Genomic DNA, 10,850 nt, shown 5'->3' on the forward strand with positions numbered 1-10,850 from the left:
TACTCAAGCAGAATAGCCAACGTATGATCGCCAGATTTGCTTCCAATCCGTAAAAAAATACATCTTACCTTGAAACCGGGAATTTCTGCTCAGCAACATTAAGTTTTTTTCTTGCATGCATTTGAGTTTACATTTGCAAAAAGTGCGAGTCGGGGTATCATATCGATGAAAACAGGCACTGGGACTTTCGCGAATGCTCCTTTTTTATTAGTGCTGACAAATTCGCTTTTGCAAAAAAATATATGCCAATGCGATGTCGTATTTCCTGAACCGTAAGAAGTATTGGTGTGAGAAGATTAGTGTTGAAGTCATTGAGTTCTCGTTGCAATCATCTGATTTCTTTGTTGCGCATAAAAATGAAATTTGTCAGTTTGTATCTTTTTTGCCCTCAAATCTATAATTTGACTCATTCGCAAAAATCTTGAAAAAGTGGAGATCATTCAATTTTCAGAGCAGTAGTTTGTCTGAGATTGACGCAGTTTCTGAAACGGCAACTCGTTTTTAAATATTACCTTCTAACCGAGGAAAAATATAGGAGAATATAAAATTTATCTCTTAATGATGTAAGTTAACATTTTTTTAATATTACCATTCATCGGTGAATAATGAGTCGTCATTCGTTTAAAGCTTTATATGTTAAGTCAGTTGAGAAGATTGTAATAATCGGAACGTAGAGCAACGAACTGCTCAAGCGTATGATTAAATGAGACCATTGGATAAAGTGTTATGTGTTATCCTCTTCTTCTTCCGTTTCCTTGGATATAAGACAATTGAGATGATCCTTACCGCGGATGCTGAGGCCAAGTGGTTTGGAAAATGTATGCAGTTTCCTCGTTTTTTATGGAAATATACTACGATCCAACTGTTACAAGTTTAAAGTTAGCTCATGTCAATGGTGCTTGGGCTTTTAATATATCGATTTCTTGACAGAATATCACTTTTATGCCTCAAAGAGCGTTACAATATTAACCTCCTTCTATAGATGTTGCAAGCTGGGCACTCCGTGGGACCCATTTTGGTGGGAAGGATCTTAAAAAAAGTCCCGGGGTACATTACTGTATCGCATAGTGCATCGCTCTTCAGGTCAGACGGAACAGATATTTGATATGGTGTTTTACAGTAATCAAGATATTACCTACATTGTACCTACTTTCCTAGCGATCATTTCGTTGTTGCGTTTATTTAGTAAAAAATAGCAAGCAGGCTATAACGTTTGAGACTATCGTATTATCTGAAGCTCTTGCCACATTGTTGCACCGATAAAGTTGCATAGCATCGAGAATGACTAAAAAAAATCTAAGTCTTTTTTTAGTTGTTTCCCTTGACTATATAAGAGTCTGCAGAATGCTGGAAGCTACTGGTCCGTCTGTATCTGCAAAAAGATGGACCCAGCAGCTGATGCCAAGAGAGGGTGTTAACGCATCATATTTACAGTAGACTTCTTCTCATAAAGCATCGTATCTTGCTAGAGTTGACGAGACAATTGCTGTGTAGAAAAGACAGACATATTGTTGGAGACGAAGACTTTCAGCTCAGAGCAACAATAGCAATGGGTCGCAATTTACTTTTTAGTTAGTTCGCTTTTAAGGACATTTTTTTATATCGACATATTTTGCTGTTCTTAAAAACATTCTAGAATTTAATATAAATATCCTAGAGGTGGAAAGTCTCTGACGGTTAAGAAAACGAATAAAATTGTCTGTTCACGCGTAAACAACTCGATGACGTACCAGTATTCGGGATACAAGAAGCGCAATGCTCCAATTTTGAGCCTAATATTTTGACTATAAATGGCACTCACTGCAGGGGTCATGAGAAGTTTATATACTCACACCAAATTGCCCATTAAAACCCCAATCACGTACTTGTAAGACTTGACATACTGTACGAGGTAACAAACAGCGGGTCAAACGCGTCTGGCCCATCTGTCAAGGCTTCAGTACAATGTCTAGAATATTTTTCATGCGGGAAGTGCCATTTATGATTTGACGAGATACATGTGAAGAGCGGACAGATCCCACGAGAATCGAATCCACTCGTGGCCAGGATGATACTGTGAATCCTCAGAAAAGGCACCTTTGGTATCCGAAGGAGGGGAACAGCTATGATTTTTAAAGTCTCACGCCACCAGCTAGTGGCACAGCTGCTCTAATGCATTCAATGCTGGCCAATAAAAATACATATGGAAACACAATGCTTGACGACTAGTAGGTGCTTGCTCTCTTTTCAAATTTAACAGCGACTTCACAGTCATTCTCTCTTTAGACGTTTATAAAAAATACTTTCTAGCATGGGAGCCAAAAGTAAGATCGCATACGAGAGTGACAAGTCAACACAAATCGCGCACAAAATGGTCGACAACTCGATCTCGTCTATTGGGTTTGAGCGCATTGAAGACGCGTCCATTGATGTTAAGAACCAACACGTGGACTTGGTTATACTGTCCATCGAAACATCTTTTCGTGGTATCAATGATGCCAACTACGACTTGGGTTACAGTGCAACTTGCATTTCTTGAGCGAGTATGCTCAACAAGCGACTCTAACGCCCGAGCAACAGCTGGACAAATACCAGCACAATCGCTTCTTCTTGCTGTCTAATACATATGGCATGACGCTGGTTAAAATAATCAGTACCGAAAGGCTTAAGACGTCCCTCGTGTTTGGTTTCAAGGACAGCCTCTTCAGCGGCATGCGCACCCACACGCTTGCAGTTTTCGCACATTACAACCTTGATTTAATCAAAATTGAAATCCGTCCATGCAGCAGTGAAACATTCAATCAAACCAGCGAGGTGACCATGCAATCCAACAGATACCAGTACTTCTTTTACGTGGACGTACAACGCGATCTCACGGATAATAGCCTGTCAAAGGCAATTAACCGCCTCAGCGAGCTTTGCGTATTCATGCGCATTTTGGGTACTTGTGCAATTTTACACAGCAAAGATTCCATGGCCACAGCCCAGCTGTTACCAAAGACCACCCGTGTACAGACTCCCATGCAACCGAGTATGTCGGACAAGTATCCGCTCAATCCAATCTTTCAAAAAGTGACAGTTTCCAAGACCATGCTGATACACGGTCAAACAAAACAAATGGAGGCGGAGGGCAAGAAAGTATGGTCCTTGTGCGTGGGTGAGCCCGATTATAATCCACAAGAGCGCGTGCTAGCCGCTGGTGCCAAGGCCATGCTCGATGGAAATATCAAGTACACGCACATGAAGGGATTGGTTGAGCTCCGCGATCTCATCTCGACGTATCTGCAAAAAGCCAAAGGACTTCAGTACGACCCGGCCACAGAGATTTTGGTTTCAAACGGCGCACAGCAGTCCGTGTACCAAGCCTTGTACACAGTGTGCTGTCCTGGTCAGAAGGTCATCATTCCGACGCCTTACTGGCTCAATTACCCAGAGATTGTAAAACTTGTGTACGCCGAGCCCGTTCCGTTGCGCACGACGATTGAAGAAAACTACCTGATTAATCCCAAGAAGCTTAAAAAGACGCTGACGATGCATCCAGATACCAAGGCCAATATTCTATGCAATCCTAATAATCCGTCGGGTACGTTGCACAGTCCGGAGCATTTGGAGCGAATTGCCGCTGTACTCCGCAAACCGCAATTCTGCCATGTTGTCGTCATTTCCGATGAAATTTACGAGCAGCTACTGTACCAGGACGAAGGTGTGCCAGAGCGCAAGCATGTGAGCTTTGCTGCGTTACCAGGCATGTTTCAGCGCACATTAATCGTTAATGGATTCTCCAAAGCCCACGCCATGACTGGCCTGCGTGTTGGTTACTTAGCTGCTCCAAAGCACTTTATTGATCCTTGCACGATTTTACAAGCACAGGTGACGTCGTGCCCAAACACAATAGGCCAAGTGGCTGCTGTGGAGGCGCTTAAATACGAGCTTGAGTCGATGGCAAATGGAAAGCGCCGCATTACCAAAGTGATGAAAAATCTCGACATCAAGCGTCGCTACATTGTCAAGCGATTAACGGCCATGCAAAACGTCCGCTTTGCATACCCTACATCCGCGTTTTATGTTTTCCTGGACTTGTCATCGTATTTCAAGGAAAAAAAGCTTTTATTCCTAACAAACGCGTGACGCTTCAAAGTGTCGACGACCTTTGTGCGTACCTGTTGCGGGAGAAGCACGTCGCTGTGGTGCCTGGCTCAGAGTTCGGCGACGAATTTGGCATGCGCATTTCGTACGCGAGCTCGATGGAGGCGATTAAGCATGCGATGGATCGCTTGGAGAGTCTGTTGGACTCTCTTGTTGAATTGTGAGCAAGCTCTTCTAAGAAAATATCATTCGTTTTTGTTATTGTACGCTCTTTGAGGTATCAAGCCATCTTTTATACTCAAGCAGAATAGCCAACGTATGATCGCCAGATTTGCTTCCAATCCGTAAAAAAATACATCTTACCTTGAAACCGAGAATTTCTGCTCAGCAACATGAAGTTTTTTTCTTGCATGCATTTGAGTTTACATTTGCAAAAAGTGCGAGTCGGGGTATCATGTCGTACGATGAAAACAGGGGCAAAGGGACTTTCGCGTTGAATGCTCCTTTTTATTAGTGCTGACAAATTCGCTTTTGCCAAAAATATATATAATTGCCAATGCGATGTCGCATTTCCTGAACCAGTATTGGTGTGAGAAGATTAGTGTTGAAGTCATTGAGGTCTCGTTGCAATCATCGGATTTCTTTGCTGCGCAAAAAATGAAATTCGTCAGTTTGTATCTTTTTTGACCTCAAATCTACAATTTGACTCATTCGCAAAAAATCTTGAAAAAGTGCAGATCATTCAATTTTCAGAGCAGTAGTTTGTCTGAGATTGACGCATTTTCTGAAACGGCAAGTCGTTCCTAAATACTTCCTTCTAAACGAGGAAAAATACAGGAGAATATCAAATTTATCTCTTAATGATGTAAGTTAACATTTTTTAATACTACCATACATCGATGAATAATGAGTCGTCAAACGTTCAAAGATTTATATGTCAAGTCAGTTGAGAAGATTGTAATAATCGGAACGTTGAGCAACAAACTGCTCAAGCGTATGATTAAATGAGACCACTGGATAAAGTATTATCCTCTACTTCTTCCGTTTCCTTGGATATGACACAATTGAGATGATCCTTACCGCGGATACTGAGGCACCAAGTGGTTTGGAAAATGTATGCAATTTCCTCGTTTTTTATGGAAAAATACTACGATATAAATGTTACAAGTTTAAAGTTAGCTCATTATCAATGGTGCTTGGGCTTTTAACATATTGATTCCTTGACAAAATATCACTTTGATGCCTCAAAGAGCGTTACAATATTGACCTCCTCCTATAGATGTTGCAAGCTGGGCACTCCGGAGACCCATTTTGGTGGGAAGGATCTCAAAAAAAAGTCCTGGGGTACAGTAATGTATCGCATAGTGCATCGCTCTACAGGTCAGACGGAACAGATATGTGAATTTGATATGGTGTTTTACAGTAATCAAGGTATTACCTACACTACCTACTTTCCTAGCGATCATTTCGTTGTTGCATTTATTTAGAAAAAAATAGTAAACAGGCTATAACGTTTGAAATTATCGTATTATCTGAAGCTCTTGCGACATGGTTGCACCGATAAAGTTGCATAGCATCGAGAATGGCTAAAAAAATTCTAAGTCGTATTTTCAGTTGTTTCCCTTCACTATATAAGAGTCTGCAGAATGCTGGAATCTACTGGTCCGTCTATATCTGCAAAAAGATGGACCCAGCAGCTGATGCCAAGAGAGGGTGTTAACGCATCATATTTACAGTAGACTTCTTCTCATAAAGCATCGTATCTTGCTAGAGTTGACGAGACAATTGCTGTGTAGAAAAGACAGACATATTGTTGGAGACGAAGACTTTCAGCTCAAAGCAACAATAGCTATGGGTCGCATTATACTTTCCAGTTAGNGTGGGTGAGCATGCCGCTGAAGAGGCTGTCCTTGAAACCAAACACGAGGGACGTCTTAAGCCTTTCGGTACTGATTATTTTATCCAGCGTCATGCCATATGTATTAGACAGCAAGAAGAAGCGATTGTGCTGGTATTGGTCCAGCTGTTGCTCGGGCGTTAGAGTCGCTTGTTGAGCATACTCGCTCAAGAAATGCAAGTTGCACTGTAGACCCAAGTCGTAGTTGGCATCATTGATACCACGAAAAGATGTTTCGATGGACATTATAACCAAGTCCACGTGTTGGTTCTTAACATCAATGGACGCGTCTTCAATGCGCTCAAACCCAATAGACGAGATCGAGTTGTCGACCATTTTGTGCGCGATTTGTTTTGACTTGTCACTCTCGTATGCGATCTTACTTTTGGCTCCCATGCTTGAAAGTATTTTTTATAAACGTCTAAGAGAGAATGACTGTGAAGTCGCTGTTAAATTTGAAAATGAAAGCAAGCACCTACTAGTCGTCCAAGCAATGTGTTTCCATGTGTATTTTTATTGGCCAGCATTGAATGCATTAGAGCAGCTGTGCCACTAGCTGGTGGCGTGAGACTTTGAAAATCATAGCTGTACCTCGGATACCAAAGGTGCCTTTTCTGAGGATTCAAAGTATGATCCTGGCCACGAGTGGATTCGATTCTCGTGGATCTGTCCGCTCTTCACATATATCTTTTCAGAAGCATGGATGGCACTTCCCGCATGACAAATATTCTAGACATTGTAGTGAAGCCTTGATAGATGAGCCAGACGCGTTTGACCCGTTGTTGGTGTCGTACATTATGTCAAGCCTTACAAGTACGTGATTGGGGTTTTAATGGGCGTTTTGGTGTGAGTATATAAACTTCTCATGACCCCTTCAGTACCATTTATAGTCAAAATATTAGGCTTAAAATTGGAGCATTGTGCTCCTTGTATCCCGAATACTGGTACGTCATCGAGTTGTTTACGCGTTCAGAATTTACAATTTTATTCGTTATCTTAATCGTTAGAGACTTTTCACCTTTTAGGAAGAATGTTTTTAAGCACAGCAAAAATATGTCGATATAAATAAAAGTCCTCGAAGTGAACTAACTGGAAAGTATAATTCGACCCATAGCTATTGTTGCTTTGAGCTGAAAGTCTTCGTCTCCAACAATAGGTCTGTCTTTTCTACACAGCAGTTGTTTCGTCAACTCTAGCAAGATACGATGCTGTATGAGAAGAAGTCTACTGTGAGATACGATGCTGTATGAGAAGAAGTCTACTGTAAATATGATGCGTTAACACCCTCTCTTGGCATCAGCTGCTGGGTCCATCTTTCTGCAGATATAGACGGACCAGTAGCTTTCAGCATTCTGCAGACTCTTATATAGTCAAGGTAAACAACTAAAAAAAGACTTAGAATTCTTTTAGCCATTCTCGATGCTATGCAACTATACCGGTGCAACCATGTCTCAAGAGCTTCAGATAATACGATACTCTCAAACGTTATAGCCTGCTTGCTATTTTTTTCTAAATAAACGCAACAACGAAATGATCGCTAGGAAAGTAGGTACAATGTAGGTAATATCTTGATTACTGTAAAACACCATATCAAATTCACATATCTGTTCCGTCTGACCTGAAGAGCGATGCACTATGCGATACATTAATGTACCCCAGGACTTTCTTTAAGATCCTTCCCACCAAAATGGGTCCCACGGATTGCCCAGCTTGCAACATCTATAGGAGGAGGTCAATATTGTAACGCTCTTTGAGGCATCAAAGTGATATTTTGTCGAGGAATCGATATGTTAAAAGCCCAAGCACCATTGATCATGAGCTAACTTTAAACTTGTAACATTTATATTGTTGTATATTTCCATGAAAAACGAGGAAATTGCATACATTTTCCAAACCACTTGGCCTCAGCATCCACGGTAAGGGTCATCTCAATTGTCTTATATCCAAGGAAACGGAAGAAAAATAGGATAAAACTTTATCCAATCGTATCATTTAACCCTACTCTTGAGCAGTTTGTTGCTCTACGTTCCGAACAGTTAATAGATGCACTCAAAATTTATATTTTTTCGACTATACACAAACGAGGCTGGTTTGAAGTAACAATCGTTTGAACAAAGTGGAAATCTACCATTTAGACTGTTGTATAGTAATCAAAGCGGTCAGCATTAGCCCTCTATTGTGTATCTTACATCCTCGAAATGAATTAACCACCATCGAAGATAGAAATGAGGAGAAATAAGTGCTGTAGAAATTAAAATGTTGAAGTCATTAAGTATTACAATCTTCTAAACTGCCTTAATATATAAAGCTTTATATGTATGACGACTCATTGCTCACCGATATATGGTAATATTCAAAAATGTTAAGTAACATCATTCAGAGGTAATGATATCATTCTGCTTTATATTTCCTCTTTTAGGAGGTAATATTTATGAACAAACAAACTAATCAATTATCTGCACTTTTATAGATTTTTGCGAATGAGTCATTATAGATGAGGTCAAACAAGACACAAAAATGCTGAAACTGCCAAATTCATTTTTATGCGCAACAAAGAAATCAGATGATTGCAACGAGACCTCAATGACCAATACTTCTCCTACTCAACTGTACCGTGCGGAAAATGCGACTTCGCATTGGCCTTTTTTAACAAAAGCGAATTTTTCAGCATTAATAAAAAGGAGCATTCAACCCGAAAGTCCCGGTGCCTGTTTTCATCGTACGATAAGAGACCCCTATTTGAGTTTCCATTTATAAAAAGCGCGAGTCCATACAAGAAATAAAACTAAACGTTGCTCGGCAGAAATTTTTGGGTTCGAGATAAGATGTTTTCTTTTCCAAATTGAAGGAAATTTGACAATCATACGTTGGCTATTCTGCTTGAACATAAAAATCGCTTGATAATAACAAAAACAAATGACGTTTTCTTAGAAGACCTTGCTCACAATTCAATAAGATAGTCAAACAGACTCCCCGTGCGAAAGGATCTTAAAATGTCCTGGGGCACATTAATGTATCGCATAGTGCATCGCTCTGCATATCAGACGGAACAGATATGTGAATTCGATATGGTGTTTTACAAAAGTCAAGATATTACCTACATTAGCTACATTTTCTATCGATCATTTTATTGTTGAATTTATTCAAAAGAAATAGCAACCAGGCTATAACGTTTAAGATTATCGTATTATCTGAAGCTCTTGCGACATGGTTAAACCGATAAAGTTGCATAGCATCGAGAATGGCTAAAAAAATATAAGTATTTTTCTTTAGTTGTTTCCCTTGGCTATATAAGAGTCTGCAGAATGCTGGAAGCTACTGGTCCGTCTATATCTGCAGAAAGATGGACCCAGCAGCTGATGCCAAGAGAGTGTGTTAACGCATCATATTTACCGTAGACTGACTTCTTCTCATAAAGCATCGTATCTTGCTAGAGTTGACGAGACAACTGCTGTGTGGAAAAGACTGACATATTGTTGGAGACGAAGACTTTCAGCTCAGAGCAACAATAGCAATGGGTCGCATTATACTTTTTAGTTAGTTCGCTTTAAGGACATTTTTTTATATCGACATATTTTGCTGTTCTTAAAAACATTCTAGAATTTAATATAAATATCCTAGAGGTGGAAAGTCTCTGACGGTTAAGATAACGAATAAATTGTTTGTTCTAAACGCGTAATCAACTCGATGACGTACAAGGATTCGGGATACAAGAAGCGCAATGCTCCAATTTTGAGCCTAATATTTGACTATAAATGGTACTGCAGGGGTCATAAGAAGTTTATATACTCACACCAAAACATCCATTAAAACCCCAATCACGTACTTGTAAGGCTTGACATAATGTACGACACCAACAACGAATCAAACGCGTTTGGCTCATCTATCAAGGCTTCACTACAATGTCTAGAATATTTTTCATGCTGGAAGTGCCATTCATGCTTCTGACAAGATATATGTGAAGAGCGGACAGATCCACGAGAATCGAATCCACTCGTGGCCAGGATGATACTGTGAATCCTCAGAAAAGGCACCTTTGGTATCCGAAGGAGGGAAACAGCTATGATTTTGAAAGTCTCACGCCACCAGCTAGTGGCACAGCTGCTTTAATGCATTCAATGCTGGCCAATAAAAATACATATGGAAACACAATGCTTGACGACTAGTAGGTGCTTGCTCTCTTTTCAAATTTAACAGCGACTTCACAGTCATTCTCTCTTTAGACGTTTATAAAAAATACTTTCAAGCATGGGAGCCAAAAGTAAGATCGCATACGAGAGTGACAAGTCAAAAGAAATCGCGCACAAAATGGTCGACAACTCGATCTCGTCTATTGGGTTTGAGCGCATTGAAGACGCGTCCATTGATGTTAAGAACCAACACGTGGACTTGGTTATAATGTCCATCGAAACATCTTTTCGTGGTATCAATGATGCCAACTACGACTTGGGTCTACAGTGCAACTTGCATTTCTTGAGCGAGTATGCTCAACAAGCGACTCTAACGCCCGAGCAACAGCTGGACCAATACCAGCACAATCGCTTCTTCTTGCTGCCTAATACATATGGCATGACGCTGGATAAAATAATCAGTACCGAAAGGCTTAAGACGTCCCTCGTGTTTGGTTTCAAGGACAGCCTCTTCAGCGGCATGCTCACCCATGCGCTCGCAGTTTTCGCACATTACAACCTTGATTTAATCAAAATTGAAATCCGTCCATGCAGCAGTGAAACATTCAATCAAACCAGCGAGGTGACCATGCAATCCAACAGATACCAGTACTTCTTTTACGTGGACGTACAACGCGATCTCACGGATAATAGCCTGTCAAAGGCAATTAACCGCCTCAGCGAGCTTTGCGTATTCATGCGCATTTTGGGTACTTGTG

General features: G+C 40.6%; 2 protein-coding genes across 2 annotated transcripts in view; one reads left to right on the top strand and one right to left on the bottom strand.

The window, feature by feature from the left end:
* Positions 1 to 2,610: 2,610 nt before the first annotated feature.
* CCR75_006204 (uncharacterized protein) overlaps positions 2,611 to 10,850 on the top strand; it is a gene marked incomplete at both ends in the record, with an annotated part of 12,466 nt that continues 4,226 nt past the window's right edge. The window contains 3 exon segments of the mRNA XM_067964275.1: positions 2,611 to 4,103; positions 4,118 to 4,264; positions 10,210 to 10,822. Coding sequence (XP_067816616.1) covers positions 2,611 to 4,103; positions 4,118 to 4,264; positions 10,210 to 10,822 — 2,253 coding nt within the window.
* CCR75_006205 (uncharacterized protein) lies at positions 5,927 to 6,358 on the bottom strand (the record flags this gene model as incomplete). Its single annotated transcript, XM_067964276.1, has 1 exon — positions 5,927 to 6,358. One exon carries the CDS (start codon positions 6,356 to 6,358, stop codon positions 5,927 to 5,929), a length of 432 nt encoding a protein of 143 aa, XP_067816615.1.

The sequence above is a fragment of the Bremia lactucae genome, linkage group LG4 (assembly GCF_004359215.1).
Source record: "Bremia lactucae strain SF5 linkage group LG4, whole genome shotgun sequence".
Classification (NCBI taxonomy): Eukaryota; Oomycota; class Peronosporomycetes; order Peronosporales; family Peronosporaceae; genus Bremia; species Bremia lactucae.